Source organism: Ogataea angusta, assembly GCF_019207475.1.
Source record: "Ogataea angusta isolate 61-244 chromosome Unknown 61-244_NODE_5_length_850226_cov_91.758892, whole genome shotgun sequence".
NCBI lineage: Eukaryota > Fungi > Ascomycota > Pichiomycetes > Pichiales > Pichiaceae > Ogataea > Ogataea angusta.
This window is the reverse complement of record NW_025065219.1, coordinates 684,271-703,107: the sequence shown is the minus strand read 5'-3', so window position 1 is coordinate 703,107 and position 18,837 is coordinate 684,271. Positions and strand designations below refer to the sequence as shown.

At 57.2% G+C, this 18,837-nt stretch overlaps 13 protein-coding genes across 13 annotated transcripts; 9 read left to right on the top strand and 4 right to left on the bottom strand.

The window, feature by feature from the left end:
* Nucleotides 1-48: 48 nt before the first annotated feature.
* KL928_002949 (uncharacterized protein) lies at nt 49-1,098 on the top strand (the record flags this gene model as incomplete). The annotated part of the gene is made up of 1 exon (XM_043203481.1): nt 49-1,098. One exon carries the CDS (start codon nt 49-51, stop codon nt 1,096-1,098), a length of 1,050 nt encoding a protein of 349 aa, XP_043060103.1.
* Nucleotides 1,099-1,284: 186 nt separating this feature from the next.
* Nucleotides 1,285-1,914, top strand: KL928_002948 (uncharacterized protein; the record flags this gene model as incomplete). The annotated part of the gene is made up of 1 exon (XM_043203480.1): nt 1,285-1,914. One exon carries the CDS (start codon nt 1,285-1,287, stop codon nt 1,912-1,914), a length of 630 nt encoding a protein of 209 aa, XP_043060102.1.
* Nucleotides 1,915-1,975: 61 nt separating this feature from the next.
* KL928_002947 (uncharacterized protein) lies at nt 1,976-2,404 on the bottom strand (the record flags this gene model as incomplete). The annotated part of the gene is made up of 1 exon (XM_043203479.1): nt 1,976-2,404. The coding sequence occupies one exon, from the start codon at nt 2,402-2,404 to the stop codon at nt 1,976-1,978; it is 429 nt and encodes a 142-aa protein (XP_043060101.1).
* A 940-nt stretch (nt 2,405-3,344) lies between these two features.
* Nucleotides 3,345-4,490, top strand: KL928_002946 (uncharacterized protein; the record flags this gene model as incomplete). Its single annotated transcript, XM_043203478.1, has 1 exon — nt 3,345-4,490. One exon carries the CDS (start codon nt 3,345-3,347, stop codon nt 4,488-4,490), a length of 1,146 nt encoding a protein of 381 aa, XP_043060100.1.
* A 128-nt stretch (nt 4,491-4,618) lies between these two features.
* On the top strand, nt 4,619-5,215 carry KL928_002945 (uncharacterized protein; the record flags this gene model as incomplete). Its single annotated transcript, XM_043203477.1, has 1 exon — nt 4,619-5,215. The coding sequence occupies one exon, from the start codon at nt 4,619-4,621 to the stop codon at nt 5,213-5,215; it is 597 nt and encodes a 198-aa protein (XP_043060099.1).
* Nucleotides 5,216-5,275: 60 nt separating this feature from the next.
* On the top strand, nt 5,276-5,731 carry KL928_002944 (uncharacterized protein; the record flags this gene model as incomplete). Its single annotated transcript, XM_043203476.1, has 1 exon — nt 5,276-5,731. The coding sequence occupies one exon, from the start codon at nt 5,276-5,278 to the stop codon at nt 5,729-5,731; it is 456 nt and encodes a 151-aa protein (XP_043060098.1).
* Nucleotides 5,732-5,764: 33 nt separating this feature from the next.
* On the bottom strand, nt 5,765-6,163 carry KL928_002943 (uncharacterized protein; the record flags this gene model as incomplete). Its single annotated transcript, XM_043203475.1, has 1 exon — nt 5,765-6,163. The coding sequence occupies one exon, from the start codon at nt 6,161-6,163 to the stop codon at nt 5,765-5,767; it is 399 nt and encodes a 132-aa protein (XP_043060097.1).
* A 50-nt stretch (nt 6,164-6,213) lies between these two features.
* On the top strand, nt 6,214-7,008 carry KL928_002942 (uncharacterized protein; the record flags this gene model as incomplete). Its single annotated transcript, XM_043203474.1, has 2 exons — nt 6,214-6,229; nt 6,305-7,008. 2 exons carry the CDS (start codon nt 6,214-6,216, stop codon nt 7,006-7,008), a joined length of 720 nt encoding a protein of 239 aa, XP_043060096.1.
* Nucleotides 7,009-7,032: 24 nt separating this feature from the next.
* KL928_002941 (uncharacterized protein) lies at nt 7,033-7,902 on the bottom strand (the record flags this gene model as incomplete). Its single annotated transcript, XM_043203473.1, has 1 exon — nt 7,033-7,902. The coding sequence occupies one exon, from the start codon at nt 7,900-7,902 to the stop codon at nt 7,033-7,035; it is 870 nt and encodes a 289-aa protein (XP_043060095.1).
* Nucleotides 7,903-7,961: 59 nt separating this feature from the next.
* On the bottom strand, nt 7,962-8,966 carry KL928_002940 (uncharacterized protein; the record flags this gene model as incomplete). The annotated part of the gene is made up of 1 exon (XM_043203472.1): nt 7,962-8,966. One exon carries the CDS (start codon nt 8,964-8,966, stop codon nt 7,962-7,964), a length of 1,005 nt encoding a protein of 334 aa, XP_043060094.1.
* A 629-nt stretch (nt 8,967-9,595) lies between these two features.
* Nucleotides 9,596-10,741, top strand: KL928_002939 (uncharacterized protein; the record flags this gene model as incomplete). Its single annotated transcript, XM_043203470.1, has 1 exon — nt 9,596-10,741. One exon carries the CDS (start codon nt 9,596-9,598, stop codon nt 10,739-10,741), a length of 1,146 nt encoding a protein of 381 aa, XP_043060093.1.
* A 196-nt stretch (nt 10,742-10,937) lies between these two features.
* KL928_002938 (uncharacterized protein) lies at nt 10,938-12,777 on the top strand (the record flags this gene model as incomplete). Its single annotated transcript, XM_043203469.1, has 2 exons — nt 10,938-11,337; nt 11,672-12,777. 2 exons carry the CDS (start codon nt 10,938-10,940, stop codon nt 12,775-12,777), a joined length of 1,506 nt encoding a protein of 501 aa, XP_043060092.1.
* Nucleotides 12,778-12,919: 142 nt separating this feature from the next.
* KL928_002937 (uncharacterized protein) lies at nt 12,920-18,601 on the top strand (the record flags this gene model as incomplete). The annotated part of the gene is made up of 1 exon (XM_043203468.1): nt 12,920-18,601. The coding sequence occupies one exon, from the start codon at nt 12,920-12,922 to the stop codon at nt 18,599-18,601; it is 5,682 nt and encodes a 1,893-aa protein (XP_043060091.1).
* Between the last annotated feature and the right edge of the window lie 236 nt (nt 18,602-18,837).

Here is an 18,837-nt window from a genome sequence, read left to right as displayed (position 1 = left end):
AGCACTATATAATTTGCCGATTTCCTGTGCGGGGTGAACATCATTGCAATGGCTTCGTTCGCTAGAACAGTTCCTAGACTCAGCTTCAGACCTCTTATTGCAGTCTCCCTAGCTGCTGCGGGAGCGTATGCTTACCACGAGAACAACGGGCCTACTCCGACTCCGAACAATTCTGGCAAGCTGCTGGCTTCGTCGACCTTGTTGGCTACCAACGTCAGAGAGGCCAGCGCCTCCGTCAAGCCGTTCGAGGAGTACCAGAAAATTTACAACGACATAGCGGAAAAGCTCAGAGAGGAAGACGACCGCGACGACGGGTCGTACGGCCCCGTTTTGGTGAGACTGGCCTGGCACTGTTCCGGCACGTACGACCAGAACGACTCGTCGCAAAATAAGGGCGGCTCGTATGCGGGAACAATGAGATTCCAGAAAGAGCAGGACGACCCAGAAAATGCAGGCTTGAAGGTGGCACAGGATTTTCTGGAACCGTTCAAGACTAAATATTCCAGCCTGTCGTACGGCGATCTTTGGACCCTGGGAGGCGTGTGTGCCATCCAGGAGCTCAACGGGCCAAAAATCAAGTGGAGACCCGGCCGCAAGGACCTCGGCCTCGACGCTGTTCCTCCGTACCACCGTCTGCCGGATGCGTCTCAGGAGACCGGAGAGTACGTGAGATCGGTGTTCAACAGCAGACTCGGCTTCACGGACCAGGAGATGGTGTGTCTGATCGGCGTGGGCCATGCTCTGGGCAGATGCCACGTCGACGCGTCGGGCTACGACGGTCCATGGACGTTCTCACCTACAATGGTGACCAACGATTTTTTCAAGCTGCTCTTGGACGAGGACTGGAAAATCAGAGACTGGGACGGGAAGAGACAGTACACGGACTCGAGCACCAAGTCTCTGATGATGCTCCCAACCGACATGGTGCTGAAGAAGGACTCAAAGTTCAGAAAGTACGTGGAGCTGTATGCCAAAGACGAGGAGAAGTGCATGTCGGACTTTGCCGACGTGTTTTCGCGACTCCTTGAGCGGGGAATCAAATTCCCAGACTCCACCAAGCCGATGGTCTTCAAGACCCTCGAGGAACAGGGACTCTAAACATTTCTAGGCATGTAACGTTAATTCTACCATCCCATTTATTTGGCTGTGTAATTACAGGCTATTTCCATCGGACATCTCAACCGCAGGAATTATTTCGAATTTATTTTTCCAATGGTGAAACCGATTATTGCTCCCTCTGTCCTGGCTGGCGACTTCGCGCAGCTCGGCTGCGAGTGCCACCGGATGTTCAAGTGCAACGCCGATTGGGTCCATCTGGACGTCATGGATGGCCATTTCGTCCCCAATCTGACCATGGGTCCGCCTATCATCTCGAGCCTGAGAAAGGCGGTTCCAAGAGACGAGAGCCAGCCGGGGAAATTCTTTTTTGACTGCCACATGATGGTCGCCAACCCTGAGCAATGGGTCCCGGAAATCGCAGACGCTGGCGGCGACCAGTACACGTTCCACTACGAGGCAACCAAGGACCCTGTTGGGCTTGTCAAGCTGATCAAAAAGCACGGCATGAAGGCTGCGTGCGCGATCAAACCAGGCACGCCGGTCGACGTGCTCTATCCGCTCGCAGAGCACCTAGATATGGCACTGGTGATGACCGTCGAGCCAGGCTTCGGAGGCCAGTCGTTCATGGCCGACATGATGCCCAAGGTCGAGAACCTGCGGGCCAAGTACCCGCATCTGGACATCCAGGTTGACGGGGGACTCGGTCCTAAAACCATCCCGGCTGCTGCCAAGGCTGGAGCCAACGTCATTGTTGCCGGCACCTCTGTGTTCAAGGCAGAGAAGCCGGAGGACGTTATCCAGCTGCTCAGAGATCACGTGTCGAGAGAGCTGGCGTCCCGCGGACTGCTTGAGTGACGCATCCTGCCGGGATCTGGCGAATTATTGGTCTTCTTCGAATAGCATAAATTAGTATATTCTATACAGTCAGCGGTCCTCCCAACGTAGTGCCCTCGCCGGAGACGTCGTACGCGAACCCGCCGGACGCTGCGTCCTCGACAACAGCCCACAGGGCGCTTCGCACGCTCTCCTGGGCTTGTTCCGTGGCCTCGTCGATCTCCATCTGCTCCTGCTTGGCCTGCGCGTCCACCAGCAGCTGGTCGGTGTCCAGATTGCGGGCCTTGGCGTACTTCTTGTTTCTCTCGATTTTCTTGCTTTTTTTGTTGGACAGTGTCGTAGTGGTGACGCCAGAGCGAGAAGGCCCCGTGTACAGCGCGACGGCCGTGGACTTTGGAGCGTCGTCTCTGGATGATTTGCGGGATCCGGCTCTCTTCTTCCCGAGCGACTGGCGCTTTTGCCGTCTGAGGATGTTGTCCTTGGGCTTGTTGATGCTGTTTCTGGATGGCATGGCAGGCAGATTTGGCTTTTTGTTTTTTTCTCTCTGGTAAAATTTACTTTAAAATTTTCAACCACACCTTAGCCCAGATACGATAAGATAAGCACACGTAGCAGTGGGTGAGACGGGAGGGGTCTGAAGGGGAGGGGCCGGAAAGGGTGGACTTGAATCGCTATTTGAAACACAGTGGATGGGATTGGAAGTAGACCGAGGGATATTGATCTGCGTATCCCGAAGAAGGAAAGTAGCTTACGCAAGAGCTAATTCGACAGAGATTCGGGTTGAGGACGGTCCGCTGGGCGACTGAGACAAGCATCGATATGGAACGGATCCATTTAGGTGTGGGACGGCATTCCAAACACTTCCTCTGGACAGACGCCTCCTAAAATAAATTTGCTACATGCAGATTTGCAGTGGATCTAGACAAGTGTGTTTCCCACCGCCAACATTTCCTTGTGTCAGGTTGTGTGTGTTTCTCGGAGTTGCAGAAAGCAGAGGTCCATTCCCTCCCGGTATGACGTCAACGAATCCCGATGACGTTGTTCCAAAAGAAGCTTGTTTGTGGCGCGGAAGGCGTCGGAAAAACATTCAGGATCTGAGCAGGATTAATTACGCGGTAGGCGGGACACATACGAATCTTGTGCAGGAAGGCTAGACTAATTAAAGCTTGCCAAGTAACGGAATAGGCAATTTGGCACAGATCCTATAACCTTGTATCAAAAGCATCTGCACAAAGGAGGTCCCTCTAGCTGCTTATTATGCCAGACTATAACGATTCTTTTTCAAGGCACTTGTTGATCTGCAGGTAAACGTCATACTCGTTTCTTTGTACACTGCTAACCTCTTCACTTTTTTTTTTTTTGTTGGGGGACTACTTTTTATAATCTTCATTTAAAACCCAGCTTTTGCCATCTACTCTGATTCAAGTCACAACACATCTCAATTCCCAATAATGACTGCAGTGGATAGACTGGATCACGTTAGCAACCAATTGGCCGCCAAACGCCAAAAGACAAACCCAGAAGGCAAGCCTTTCCGCATCACCGTGGTGGGTTCAGGCAACTGGGGGTCAACCATCGCAAAAGTGGTCGCTGAGAACGCCAAGGAGCTTCCGGAGGAGTTCCACCAGATCGTGAAAATGTGGGTTTTCGAAGAAGAGGTGGACGGACGTAAGCTGACCGAAATCATCAACACCGATCACGAAAACGTCAGATACCTGCCTGACGTCAAATTGCCGGACAACATAGTTGCCATTCCGGACATCGTTGATGCTTGTTCGGACGCCGACATTATTATTTTCAATATCCCTCACCAGTTTTTGCCAAGGATCCTTGCCCAATTGAAGGGCAAGGTCAACCCTAAGGCCCGCGCAATCTCTTGTCTGAAGGGTCTCGAGGTGTCCAAGGACGGTTGCAAGCTGCTCTCTAATTATATCACGGAAGAGCTCGGAATCTACTGTGGTGCCCTGTCGGGAGCCAACCTCGCTCCGGAGGTTGCAAGACAAAAGTGGTCAGAGACCACTGTGGCCTACAGACTCCCTGAAGACTTCCGTGGCGAGGGCAAGGATCTCGACCAGACAGTGATCAGAAACCTGTTCCACCGCCCATACTTCCACGTCAGAGTCGTGGACGACGTGGCTGGTGTGTCTTTGAGCGGAGCTCTGAAGAACGTCATTGCCATGGCTGCCGGCTTCGTCGAGGGACTCGGCTGGGGAGAGAACGCCAAGTCTGCTGTGATGCGGATAGGATTGGTCGAGATGATCAAGTTTGCTCACATGTTCTTTGACGACTGTCATTCCAGCACCTTCACCCACGAAAGTGCTGGTGTTGCCGACATCATCACGACGTGCGCCGGTGGACGCAACGTGCGTGTCGGAAGATACATGGCAGAGCACAAGGTGAGCGGCTTTGAGGCAGAGAAGGTGCTGTTGAACGGCCAATCTTGTCAGGGTCTGCACACCACCAGAGAGGTGTACGAGTTGCTGGCTGCCAAGAACGTGATCGACGAGTTCCCGCTCTTCAAGGCCACGTACCAGATCATCTACGAGGGTCTTCCTATGGAGAAGCTGCCAGAGCTGCTTGAGGCTTCTGAGGACTAAGAAAGCTTAGTTGCAATTTTTATACAGTTAGTTCGAAGTTAATATAGCTCCAAGTGCAAGAAAAATAGTAAAGTAGGTAAAATGCTCAAAATATAAAAAAATATAAAAATATATATATCGTGTTGAGCATGTTTTTCAGACAAATTTGTTCACGCAGCAGAGTTGGGCTCTACTCGGGCGTTTTGCCAAAGGTGAATGTGCGCTTGCAGTCCACAAAGGCCGCCGCTTCCAAGGGCCAGCTGACGCCTGAGGAATTGGAGCTAGCAAAGAAAATGACCTGGGAGCAGTTTTTGACGTTGAGAAAGGAACAGCACCGCATGTCCTTGCTTGGATCCGGTATCTCGAGTTTTCTCGCCGTTGCCATTTCGTGGGGCTACGTTTCGCAGATCGAAATTGACCCTACAGAGACCATATTCGGACTAGACACTTTCACCGTTCACATTGGAGGCATTTTGGCGATGGGAGTGCTGGGATTCCTGGTCGGGCCTAGTCTGATTGGCGACCCGCTGTTTGCGCTGAAGAACCGCAAGCTCATGGACAGCTTCCGCATCAAGCAGAAGCTTTTTCTCAAGCACATAATCAAGCGCAGAGTCGACGCCTCCAGACAGAGCATGAACAACCCTGTGCCGGACTACTACGGCGAGAAGATCGGGTCGCTCAGGGACTACAGACAGTGGCTCAGAGACTGTAACGAGTACAGACGCAAGGCCAGAGAATTCCTGTAGACGGTGTATGTAGGTAGTGCTTATGTAAAAAGAGTCAAGAAAAAACAAGCTTTTTAAATAATGTCGAGTGGGTCGAGTTCGAATCTGGAAGACCTGTATTTGCAGTCGTACTCGTTTACGACGACGGCGGCCATCATTGGGTCTGTCGACAGGAAGGTGTTTGTGTTGCTGAGAGACGGCAGAAGCGTTATAGGCGTGCTGAGAACGTTTGACCAGTTTGCCAACCTTGTCATTCACGACGGCGTGGAGCGGATTTATCTGGACGGCTCGCGGTACGGCGAGTCGACCGAGCCGCAGATCTTCCTTATCAGAGGTGAAAACGTTGTTATGATGGGCGAATTGGACATCGACAAGGAGGACGAGCCGCTTGAGAAGCTGACGAGAATAGACTACGGGGCCGCCTTTGGCGAGTGGAAAAAAGCACAGACGGAGATCGTGGAGAGACACACCATCGAGGACAAGCAGCTGAGAAGCAAGGGCCATCTGACGTCGTTTTTGACCGACGAGTTCTACTAGGTAGAAGCTAATGTACATTAAATGCTGTAAATGCTAATTATTTTTTATCTCGTTCTTGTCGCTGAAAAGCACGTAGCTGCGGTTTTTTCCTATAGGGTACCGTTTGTGTGCTCCGCACACGCACGAGACAGCAAGAACGTCGTTTTCTGCGCTCTGGGCGTTGCTGGTGTTTTCGACCCTGATCGACGCGGTTCGTCCAGGCAACTGTAGACGGTGGCATTTCTTGCACACGGTGCGTTTCACGCTGGGGTCGAGTTTGAGCACCGTTTTCTTGGCCACCGCGTCCATGTTGCGCAGGTACATCCGAGACAGCGCGCTGTTGGGGTCCAGCTGCGCGGCCGCCTGGTACAGGAACCCGAGCCGCTGGTAGTGGTCGTTTTTGGGCACGGTTTTGGGCGGTCTGGGTGTCTTGGCCGAATTCTGCCTCTTCATAAAAAATGCATTTGAAATAAATTCAAATACTTTTTTTTGCCACATTTCTCATGAGTGGTTACGACAGTGCTCTATCTATTTTCAGGTAAGTAGTTAAACAATTCCGACTAACACGCAGTCCCGACGGACACGTGTTCCAAGTGGAGTACGCCCTGGAGGCCGTGAAGCGCGGAACGTGTGCGGTGGGCGTGAAGGGCAAAGAGGTTGTGGTTCTTGCGTGTGAGAGACGAACCACGCTGAAATTGCAGGATCCGAGAATCACCCCGTCGAAAATCAACAAGATCGATACACACGTGCAATTGGCGTTTGCTGGGCTGAACGCAGACGCAAGAATCCTGATCGACAAGGCCCGTGTCGAGGCCCAATCCCACAGACTGACCCTGGAGGACCCGGTGACGGTGGAATACCTGACCAAGTACGTGGCCGGCGTGCAGCAGAGATACACGCAGAGCGGCGGAACCCGGCCGTTTGGCGTGTCGACGCTCATTGCGGGCTTTGACGAGAACGACAAGACGCCGAGGTTGTACCAGACAGAGCCTTCAGGAATCTACTCGGCATGGAAAGCCAATGCCATTGGACGCAGTAGCAAGACGGTGCGCGAGTTTCTGGAGAAGAACTACGACAAGGAAAACGAGCTGGACGAGGCGCAGACCATCACGCTGACCGTCAAGGCGCTGTTGGAGGTGGTGCAGACCGGAGCCAAGAATATCGAGATCTCCGTGATGAAGCCCGGCCGGGTGATCAACCAGCTGTCCAACGACGAGATCGAGGCGATCGTGCAGGAGATAGAAGCCGAGAAAGCGGCCGAGGCAGAGAAAAAGAAGCCAAAGAGAGCTAGTGAATAGATCCACCATAGCTAGTAATTCTATTTACAATGTCCTAGTTTCGCCCTCCACGTCGATGATGTCGCCCTCGCTCGACGGCGTGTTGATGACGAAACGGCTGTTGGCCACAAAGCCGAGCGGGACGACCTCGATCACGCACTGGCTCTTGCCGACGCTGATGCTCTGCTCCAGAAGGTCCTGAAAAATTGGGGTGTCCAAATTTTTGAGACTAAAAATTACCTTGGCAATTTTGTCTCCGGACCGTTTGTCGTAGAGATATCTGCTCTGCACGGTGATCATGTCCTCCACCTCCTGGACGACGCCGTTGACTGTCTGTAGCGAGACGTTCCAATCGTACTGCACGCCGTCCAGAACGCCCAGAGCGATGTCGTTGACCGACTGGATGTTGAAGTAGTCTGCCACGCCGTCCTCGTTCAGCAGAAACGCGTCAGAGACTCGCCGCAGCACGAAGTTCGCCAGGTCGCTGTTGATCTGCTCGAGCGGCGGCAGCGCCAGCGGGTTTGCGCTGTTCCGAGGCCGAAATATCAGCGTCGAGTCTTTTAGCAGCGCCCACTTCTCGCTCATCTGCTTGCGGTTGCGTCTCTGGGCGATTTTGTACGCCATGAACGAGCCCACACAGAGCGGCGGAACAACGAGCGCAAAGAGCGGCAGTGCAACAAACACCACGAGCGAGCCCACCGCCGTGAGTCCGAGCGCCAGCTTGAGCGAGTCTGGGGTCCGAGCAAGCACCTCGTTTAGCAGGGAGGGCCGGTCGATCCGCTGTCGCGGTGGCCGCGAGTACCGCAAGGTCACGAGACTCGAGTGCACAAAACGACACCCATGCCAGAACAGCAGTCTGGGCACGGAGTGATTCACAATTGTTTTGCGCACCACAGATCTTAGTAGACAGCTCATTATAGAATTTAATTATTCCCCTGAATTATTATTTATTTATGTAATTATTCGAATTATTTTCACATCCCTGCACCGAGCACCGGCACCTGGCGAGCAAACAGCAGATAGGACGTGTGTGTCTTCAGCTCGGGCCCCGTCTTGGAAACGTTCTGCCACTGGAAGCTCTCGTCTCCCTCGGCAATGCGTTTGCCCTTGCCGAACGGGTTGTATCCGCGGTCTTTCTCGTTCCCATCTGCGTCTCTCTTTGGTGGCAGCTTCTTGAGCTCTGCCCCCTCCTTCTGCCGTCTTTTCACGTCTCTGAGCCGCTCGATCGCGTCGTCCAGCTCACGCACCATCTCCTTGCGGGCCTCCCATTTTTTCGCCTGCACCTCGGTCATCTCGATCGCCGTCCAGCCACACTCCTGCAGTGCTTCCACCGCCTTGACCACCTGCTCGATGCAGGGACTGAAACAGCAGATCCCGACGGTCTGGTCTTTTGCAATAGCTCTGGACAGATGCGGTATCGCTTCCCAGGGCGACGGGAGGTCCAGAAACACCATCTGCGCGTTAACTTCCGTGTCTATGTCGAATCCCTCGTTGCAAACGTCTCTGTGCGTGAGCGTGACGTTTTCAAGCTTGTGGCTCTCAAACTCCTTTTTCGCTTGGATATATCTCTGCTCGTGGAACTCGTAGGAGAAAACCCGCCCAGCAGGGCCCACGGTTCTGCTGAAAGCGTGCGTGAACGAGCCCGATCCGGTTCCTGCCTCAATCACCCTGCTGCCCCCCACAACGTTCATTCGCTGGACAATGTACGAGGAGTCTGGCGTATAGACAATCTGGGTTCTGTGCGGAAGCGAGACGGTCCACAGCTCCGGCGTGGGGAGCAGCAGGTAGATGAACCCGACGTTTCTCGCAGATGTCACCTGGGACCCAAAGGGCTTGCCGATCATGTCTGTGTGCGGAAAGTTTCCGTATTTTGTCTGCAGAACGTCGCCGTTCTTGACGAAAATGGGTTTCAGGTTGTCTCGACCGATGTACGCCAGCACAAGGTCGCCCTCGGCGATGGTCTTTTTATGGTGGAACATGAAAATTTGGGATATTAAAATATTCAAAAATTATTCAAAAATTATTCAAAAATCATTCAAAATTTATCGCAGCTGCGAAAAAAGGGCAGAGAGGAGGAGGAGCGGAAAGCGTAAATTTTGGGGATTCGGTCAGCTCAGAGTTTCTGCGGTAAGGAGTTCTTGCGCTACAGAGTCTCAGAGTCTCGTCGTTCCTCGGCTAAGCAGACTAGCATTTGCAATTAGGAGCGTGCTACACGTCACAGAGTCTGTGATGACTGCCCGAATTAATTAGTGACATATTTAATAACACTCAGTAGCCAACCAGGAATGTGCTCTGTCTACCGTAGCACGCAGCCGGTCCCGTAGCTGCAGCCGTGCATCGGGATGCTGCTGCCTGGATAACTGCAGCCGTGTCAGTGCCAGAAAAGCTATGCCAAAATGCGACCCAGTCGCGCCGATCGACGCATAAACAAAGCGACAGAAATGGTAAACAATCAACAAAAAATTAAATAAACAGCGCCAAAGATCCCGAACCTCTACACCAACGCGAGCGGTAACAACTTAACTACACATTCTTCCCTATCTTCACTGTGTTCCCACTATCAATAGCTAATATAGACCAACACCCGCTTTCAATTGGCTAGAAAACCATGAGTACTAATGGCATTAGCTACGGTCTGCGGACCGGCGTTCAGCACGACGAGAACGCCAAAACAAATCTCAAAGAGCAGCAGCAGCCAGCCAGGGCCGTCCCGGGCAGACAAAGAAAGGTTCTGGGAGTCATTCCGGACTCTTCGCTGAACACAAGACTAGCAGACTCCAAAACGCTCAAATCTGTCAAGCCACAGCTGGAGGATGACGACGACGAGGACTACGACGTCTCTGGGTTTGTGAACGAGCCTATGTCGCCGATCATGAACGACAGAGTCGTCCAGGAGATCACCAGAGCATACGCCAAGTACTCGAAAGACTACCTGGACCCGACCGACGAGGACACTTTTGATGTGTCGATGGTGGCCGAGTACGGGAACCAGATCTTCAACTACCTGCACGAGCTGGAGTACAAGTACGCCCCAAACCCGAAATACGTCGAGGAGGTCCAGAACGAGCTGACGTGGGAGCACCGCGCGACGCTGATGAACTGGCTGGTGCAACTGCACGCTCGGTTCAACCTGCTACCAGAAACGCTGTTTCTCACAGTCAACATCATCGACCGGTTTCTGTCGGTGAAGACGATCTCGCTGTCCCGCTTCCAGCTGTGCGGTGCCGTTGCTCTGTTCATTGCTGCGAAATACGAGGAAATCAACGTGCCCACCATCAAGCAGATGATCTACATGGTGGGCGACCAGTTCACGATCCCAGAGTTCCTGCGCGCGGAGAAATTCATGGTCGAGGTGCTGAAGTTCGAGTTTGGCTGGCCGGGCCCGATGTCGTTCCTGCGGCGAGGCTCCAAAGCCGACGACTACGACAACGAGGTGAGAACCCTGGCCAAGTACTTTATCGAGGTGACCATCATGGACCCGCGGTTTGTGGCGTCTGCTCCCAGCTGGCTGGCGGCCGGCGCGCAGTTCCTGGCACGCCGGATGCTGGGGCGCGGGGACTGGACCGATCTGCACGTTTTCTACTCGGGCTACACTGCAGAGCAGCTGGAGCCGCTGGCCGAGGCGGTGGAGGAGTGCTGTCTGCGCGCGGCGGCGCACCACCAGGCGGTCTACGAGAAGTACAGCGAGCGGCGGTTCAAGCGGTCGGCCAAGTACGTGCGGGACTACCTCGAGGCGCTCTACCAGGAGGAGTGAGGTGCTCTGAGATTTACAGTATTTTACGCTATGTAGGGTCGGATAACTTCAATAATAATACCACGTGACACGAGCGAGGGTTGGCAGGGCCCCCCTGAGTCGCCGCGGCCGGCACGCGCCACGGTGGCTGGTGGCTGTTGTAGAAAAAATTTGTCAAGAAAAAACTCACCTTTAACCAAACTACACAGATATCGCAATGTCCGGATCAGGTGCCTCTGGAAACAAGTTCCGTATGTCGTTGGCCTTGCCAACTGGAGCTATCATGAACTGCGCAGACAACTCGGGCGCTAGAAACCTCTATGTCCTGGCCGTCAAGGGTACCGGTGCCAGACTGAACAGACTGCCAGCCGCCTCTGTTGGAGACATGGTGATGGCCACCGTGAAGAAGGGTAAGCCAGACCTCAGAAAGAAGGTCATGCCAGCCATCGTTGTGAGACAGGCCAAGGCCTGGAGAAGAAAGGACGGTGTGTTCTTGTACTTTGAGGACAACGCCGGTGTGATTGTGAACCCAAAGGGAGAGATGAAGGGATCTGCCATTACTGGACCTGTTGGTAAGGAGTGTGCCGACCTGTGGCCGCGTATTGCCTCGAACTCTGGTGTTGTGGTTTGAGCAGGCCCGGGCTCGACCTTGATTACGTAAAGAGGAAAGATGAAATAAAATAATTTATCGATTTTTGCGAGTAGAGACTGTCCAGCACGTTTTAATGCGGCTATTCGAGATCGCAGGTACGTTGTTTCCCGCCCGTTGGCTAATATGCAGAGTCGCTTGTGTCGTCGAGAGTGCGCGAGCGCGCCGAGGCGCTGAATGAGCTGGAGGCGGCGGATTTAGGGTCGCCTGCTGTTCGCGACCACGCGGACCGGCTGCTGCGCGCTCTGTCGCAGAGCATAGCGCTCGATTCGGTGCCGTATTTGCGTGCCGACGTGTCTGAGCGCGGATCTGGCGCTTTGGAGGCGCGGATCGGCAAGACGGCCGACTTAATGCGCCGTTTGTGCCAGGCGATCGCGCAGCCCGCGACCGTTGCACAGCTGAGGTACCGCCAGCTGAGCGAGCTGGTGGACATGCTGCTGGGCCACATGGTGTGTCGGGGCGGCGAATTGCGCGTTTTCGAGCCCGCGGCGCTCGCAATGGCGCGCGCTCTGTGCTCTCTGGTCTGTGTGCCGAATTTCAAGAGCCACCTCAAGCCAGAGAACCACGAGGCGATAGTGCGCACGGCGGTGGACTGTCTGGTTTTGGCAGGCGACACGCAGCAGATTCTTGTGAACGCGCTGCTCCAGCTGCTTTGCGAGTACGTCATACCTGCGAATTCCTCGAGCATGGAGATGTTTCTACGGGAGCAGCCGTATTACACCGCGATCGTGAGCTTTTCGGAGCGTCGATGTGGCGCAAAAATGGCAGAGACAGAGACGGCTGTGTTTTTGGTGCGGCTGATGCGCCAGGTCATGGCAGACAGCCGGCTGGTGGACGCGGCGCTGGCGGAGCGGGCTTTCTGGGCAGGCGTGCGGATCGTGGCTGGAATGCGCACGGTGAGCATGGCTGCGACGCGTCTGGCGGTGGCGCAGTTCATCGGCGCCATGGCCGAGTTTGCTGGTGTTTTCGGGACGAACGAGGCAGACGTCCACTGTGTGCTGTGTTTTGGCGTGCAAGTCTGCGCCGCGTGCCGCGAGACGAGCGCAGCGGTGGCCCTGACGCTGGAGCGGTACTTTGCTGTGGCGGTGCCGTCGTCTGGCGCGAAAAAACAGCGTCTTTCCGGCGTCGCGAGCCAGGTCTCGCTGCTTGTGCGGCGCAGCTCGTGTTTGGACTTTGTTGCGTTTCTGGGCGAGAACGTTGCGGATCTGGACCGGCCGGTGGCGTGTGCGGCGCTGGCGATAGTGCAGGAGTGGCTGGAAACCGATACTGTGTTCGAACAGCTGGCTGCGCACACGGAGTTTCTTGCAACCCAGTTTTTGCACGTTGTCGAGTTGCACGACGCCAGTTTGAGCCAGGGCGCGCTGGGGTGTTTGCGAGCCTTGCTGGCAAAGTCCGCCGCCGCCGCTGAAATTGACCGTGTCGTGAAAACGAGTCTGGAGCTGGTCAGAGACCCGAAGCTGTGCCGAGAGGCGTGTGTGCTATTTTGCGCAGCTTTCAGGAAAAAAAATATCCACGCTCTGCTCGACCGCTCGACGCTGCTGCAGCTCGCCATGGCGGTCGATATCTTCGATATGAACGGCCCGCACGGCGTGTGTGCAGAGAGTTTGCAGTTTTGGCGCGCGATGCTCGATTTCTGCCAGCCTGCCGTGGACGAGCTAAAAAACTATTTTCCGGAGAATAAGCGGCGGCTGCGCAGCACCGTCGTCGACTGGGTGCTGCACAAGGGCTTCCAGCCGGCGACGGTCGACGACGCGCGGGCGATGGCGGACTTCTTGAGAGAAAATGCAGATTTGGGCCACAAGCTTGCCGAGCTGGAGACGGCGCTGCGCGGGTGGCTGCGCGAGATGCGGCCGTCGCGCGAGGCGGTGTGCTGGGCGCTGCTGCTGTGCGACTTGGGAGCGGCGGACGAGCGGTGTTTGGTGTACGAGCCGGCGCTCGTTGTGAACTGTGCCGCCACGCTCGGCGTGGCTCCGCAGCCTGTTTTCTCGCTGGAGGGAGAGCCGGTGGACAAACTGCTGCTGGCTATCAACAGCGGGCAGGACCAGGCTGATGGATGTTTGGCAGCTCTGGCCGCGCAGCTCGCTCCTGCCGAGCTGCTGCGTGTGTGCGAAAAAATCGCAGAAAAGAATATATTTATTGCGGCCCCCGACTTGTTGATTCCCCTGGTCACCGCGCACGAGACGAAAACGCAGGAGCGCACGGTCGTGGCCCTGTGCCGGCTGCTGGAGCCCCACGTCGGCGTGTGGGCGCGCTCAGATGCGTATGCACACCTCTCTGATATTTACGGGTACCTGCTACAGCTGGACGAAAAAAGGCTCGTTTGCACGCGGCTGGCAAAGTTCCATGTGCTCAGGCTGTGCATCCGGGTGTACACGGAAACGAGGAGCCAGGAGGAACTGGCGCAGATCGTGCGCTCGTTCACGCAGAGCAGCTGCTACGTGCGGCTGGACGTGGCTCCGTTTCTGGCTGGCGTGCTGGAGCTTAATTTCGATCTGCTCGCGACGCTGCTGGCGACGTTCGAGCCGCAGCGGTCGGCAGAGGCCGCGCGCGTGTTCTGCCGGTTCTGCGCCGCCGTCAGCGCGCGGTCCACGGCCGCCGGGCTGGCGTGTTTCTGCAACCTGCTGGACCTGTGCACGTTCGAGAACGTGGCGAGCCTGCTGCCAGAAACGCTGGCCGAACTGGCGCACGGCTGCGCGGGGCCACGCGCGTTTCTGGAAAAATACAAGCTCCCCATCGTCAAGGTCTGGATGGGGTTTGGCCGGTCTGTGCTTGCGTTTCCGAGCGGGCTCTTTTCGCTCGACACGCGGCAGTTTCTGCAGCTCGTGGGCGCGGAGGTGGCGGCGATGTGTCTTGCCTATGGCGGGTCCGGGCTGATTGCGCGCGTGGCCGCCGTTTCAGAGCGTACCCCGGCCGAGCTCGTGCGCGATGCGGTGTCGCTTGCGGTGGCTCTTGCCTGGACGAAAAATGGTTACAGACAAAAAATATTTGCCAGACTGGAGCAGCACTGCGCAGGCGAGCTTGAGCGCCAGAAATGTCTTGTTCTCGACCGTGTCGTGGAACTCAGTGGGAGCGAGTTTGCGCAGTTTGATCTGCAAATCGAAGACGCGGTGGCAGAGCTGTTTGAGATGGTAGCAGGCCCTGTGAACGACGAACTGGTGCACTTTCTGTGTATGCGCGCGCTCGCACGGCTGTGTGCCGCTCCGGCCAACGAACAGGCCGCGCAGCTCGCGCGTTTTGAAACTCTAGTCCAGGACTGTCTCAAACTGAATATTCCGGCTTCCCTCTGCAAAATATACATTCCCGTCGTTTGCAGGTACAGCATTACCGTGGCAGCCGCGCTGGCGAACGCGGGGAAGGACCAGTACGAACTATGGGCGCCGGTGCTCGCCCAGGCGCTGCAGGAACGCAGCGAGCTCAGCAAATGGCTCTATAAAAACAGAGACAGGTTCGAGGGCGACGGCGCGGAAACGGAGCTTCTCCGGACGGCGATTGCGGTTCTGGCCGGCCGGCGGTGCCGGCTGGACGCCGACGACGTGCTGGGCGTGCTGGCGGCACGCAGAGACAAACCAACGGTGCAGCTGCTGTCTGCGCTGATGGAGAGACTGGAAATTCCGTCAGCTGCAGCGTGCACCCCAGAAACTGCCGCGGGCCTCTACGCCGTGCTGGAAATGGGCGTGGCGGACAACCTGCGCAGGTTCGTCGCGTGCTGTCTGGCGCGCACCTACGAGCAAACGGGCTTCAACCCAGCCACAGAAATTCCCGAGTTCGACCGCCGTGCGTTTGGTCACGTGACCGGGAGCAGGATGGACCTGCGCTGGCTGCTGGACGTTTTGCGGCCGCAGCTGGCCTCTGTGCCGGCCCGGTTTGCGTATCTCTGTGTGTGTGGTGTTCTGCGTGCCCAGAACCTGGATTATGTTTCTGAGGAGCCCGTGTGGCGGCTTGACGGTGTTGTCTGGCGACTTTTGGACACCACGCCGCCAATCAGCGTCGATATCGAAAACCCGGCCTCCTGGGCCGTCGAAACGTTCCGCCGTGATGTTCTGCTCACGCTGATGGCCATGCGGCCGGGCCCCGTCGCCTTGGCCCTGCGTGCTCTTATCTTCCATGACCAAACAGCATTCAGCCACGTCCTGCTGTATCTCCTCGACAGCGACAAAACCATGGGCCCTGTCATTTCCAATTTGCTCTGCGCCGTCTTTTCCAGGCCGTCTGCCCCCTGCATTACCAAGGAATTCACCGAGTTCGTGCTGCTGCTGCGTGCTGCCACGATCCGCGAAAATAAATCGTGTTTGCGCCTGTACGCCCAGCTGGACCTCGAAAAAGTGTACAAGGCAGCCGCGCCGCTGGCTCCGCGCGCCGCACTCATGCTCATGGAGGAGCACTGCACCAGCGGGCGCGGCAAGGACTGGCGCACAGAGCACGAGTGGCTGTACAGGACGTACGCTGCGCTGGACGAAAAAGACCTCTTCTTTGGACTGCCCCTGCGCTCCAGCTGGGACTACGGCGTCGATAGACTGCACTGGACAGACAACACGGGCGGGAGACTTATGTTTGACAACGCCAGGTACAACGAGCTGCACGAGCCGCGCCAGCTGGTGGCGTCCTTGTTTGATACAGGGTACGATAGACTCTCGAGCCTTCTGGGCGGCCAGACGGCGACGCTGTCGTACGAGCAGCTGTGGAAACTGGGCGAATGGAAACTGCCGACGCCTGCGGTGAGCGACAAACACACGGCGATGTACTCGCTGCTGAAAGACGCACCGAGAGGGGCCGCTGAGCGCGCCGCGCACTTGGAAGCCAGGTTCGGCGACCTGGCGCGGCAGTTTGACGCTTTTCGGGATCTCAGGCGCGCCCGCGAGTGGATCGTCACGCTGGCGACGTTTGCGGCCGTACAGCAGCCGCGCTGCGACTCGTGGCTGGCCCGCACGTCGCCGTTCGAGATCGCCGCCGATCTGTACCAGGCGCGCACGGGGCTCTGGTCACGTGACCAGAGCCTCGACCTAGCCGTGGATCTGCACCGGTACGCGGAGCTGTGTCGCGGGAGCGGGCGGGAGCAGCACGCGACGAACGCGGCTGTGCGTCTGGCGCGGCTGGGCGAGCAGGCAGGCGCGGGCACGGACGTGTGGGTGCTGTCGCAGTACAACGTGGCGGCGTCGTTCTGGACGCAGCACGAGACGAGCTATGCGCTGGAGACGCTGCGGACGGCGTTGGCGCATGTGTCTGTCAACGGCGAGCTGCCGCGGGGGCTTTTGCTGGCGAAACTGGTGCAATGGTCGTACGAATCGCGGCAGGAGACGGCCGACCGGCTGATGAGCGAGTACGTGGAGACAGAAACGTGGGGGCAAGGCCAGGAGACGCAGCTGGCGCAGATGTACCACATTCTGGCCGAGTTTTGCGACGCTCAGGTGCGTGGGGGCGAGCTGGACCGGCAGATCGAGAAGCTGGCGGCGGCGGTGGCGCAGCGGGAGCACGACCTTGCCGAGCTGAAGAAGTACGGCTCGAGCGCAGGTCGCGACGAGGCGCGGCGGAAAAATGCGCGGCGCGCACACCAGAGGCTGCGTGTGCAGCAGGACGCGGAGCAGGAAGAGCTGGTGGGCGCGCGGCGCAACAAGACGCGGTATTTGGGACGGGCCATTGATTTTTATGTGCGTGCGGCGGTCGCCAACGACAACTGCGTCGACCGCAACGTGGACCGGCTGTGTGCTCTGTGGCTTGCGTACACGGACGTGGACGTGGGGGCGGGGCTGCACGACATCGAGAAACACAAGTTTGTGCCGTGGCTGAACCAGCTCACGTCGCGGCTCGCGAGCCAGGCGAGCCGGTTCCAGCGCACGCTGCAACGGCTGGTGTTTGAGATCTGTGTGCAGCACCCGTACGATGGGATGTACCTGCTACAATCGCTGATGCTGAGCGGGCGGGACAGCGCGGACGAGGCGTCTGTTGGACGCGGCGAGGCCGCGCGCAGCGTGTGGTCGCGGCTGCTGGCGTCGGATGCTCGCGAAACTGCTACCAAAGTGGAGGCGATGGCCACGGCGTGCGTGGAGCTCGCGAACCGCGACTTGCGTGGGGCAAAATACACAGATGTGGGGGGTTGGTGGGTGCGCACGCTGCCGGGGCTGCAAATGCCTGTGCCGACCGTGCAGCGCCGCGAGACAAGTCGGGGCTACGATACCGGCCAGTACGTCGTCCAGGTGGCCCCCACGGCCAAAATCGCGGCTTCTGGGCTGAGCCTGCCCAAGATTGTCAAGGTGGTGCTGGCATCGGGCGAGACGCACCGGATGATCCTCAAGGGCGGGTCCGACGACCTGCGCCAGGACAGTATCATGGAGCAGGTGTTTGGGAAGGTGAACGTGCTGCTTGCGCAGGACGCGCGCGCTCGGAGGCGGCAGCTGCGTGTGCGTACGTACAAAGTTGTGCCGCTGGGCCCCCGGTCCGGCGCAATCGAGTTTGTGTCGAACTCTGCCTCGCTGGACGAGCTGCTTCGTGGGTTGCATGCGAGGGACAAGTTACGTGCGGACCGCGCCCGCGCAAGGATGAAGAGTGCCCAGGAGCATTCCCCCGCGCACCGCGTGGCGGTTTACATGGACATCTGCGAGCAGGTGCGGCCGTGCTTCCGCCATTTTTTCTTCAACAACTACGCCGCCCCAGACGGCTGGTTCGAGGCGCGCCTGGTGTACAGCCGTGGGCTGGCGACGACCAGCATTGTGGGTCATGTGCTCGGGCTCGGCGACCGCCATTGCAACAACATCCTCGTCGACAAAGTCTCGGCCGAGCCGATCCACATCGACCTGGGCGTGGCGTTCGACCAGGGCCGTGCGTTTCCCGTGCCAGAGATCGTGCCGTTTCGGCTGACAAGAGATCTGATGGACGGGCTAGGCGTGACGGGCACGGCGGGCGTGTTTAGCCGCAGCTGTGAGAACGTGTTTGGCGTGCTGCGTGCCAACTCCACGCACATTAGCGACATTCTCGACGTGCTCAAATACGACCCACTTTACTCGTGGACGGTGTCTCCTGTGCGGGTGCGACGGGTGCAGGAAGAGTGGGGGGGAGACTGGGATGAGGCTGCACGCCGCGACGTGGGGTCGGAGGCCAGCATGGCGATCGGCGGCGTGCTACGCAAACTACAGGCGCGCGGGCTCAGCGAGGAGGCCGTGGTGCGCGAGCTCGTGCGCCAGGCCACCGACAGCCGCAACCTGGCGTTGATGTATGCTGGCTGGGCGCCGTTCTTGTAAATAAAAAATTAAAGCGTATTTAGAGCTGAAGTCGCAGAAATGATCCACCCAAGCGGCACACCTTCTGGTGGCCACAAATTTCTGGGAGGAAATAGTTGCAGGAGCGTGCAAAGTTTGAGACCAGGACAAGCTCCAACCGACGTTTTAACCGGTCAGCTCTATCGCCCTTTCTATGCCGACGTTGACTGTGCCTCCCCACGGTAATGGTTTTCGGGGCGTGCTGAACTACGGCCCAA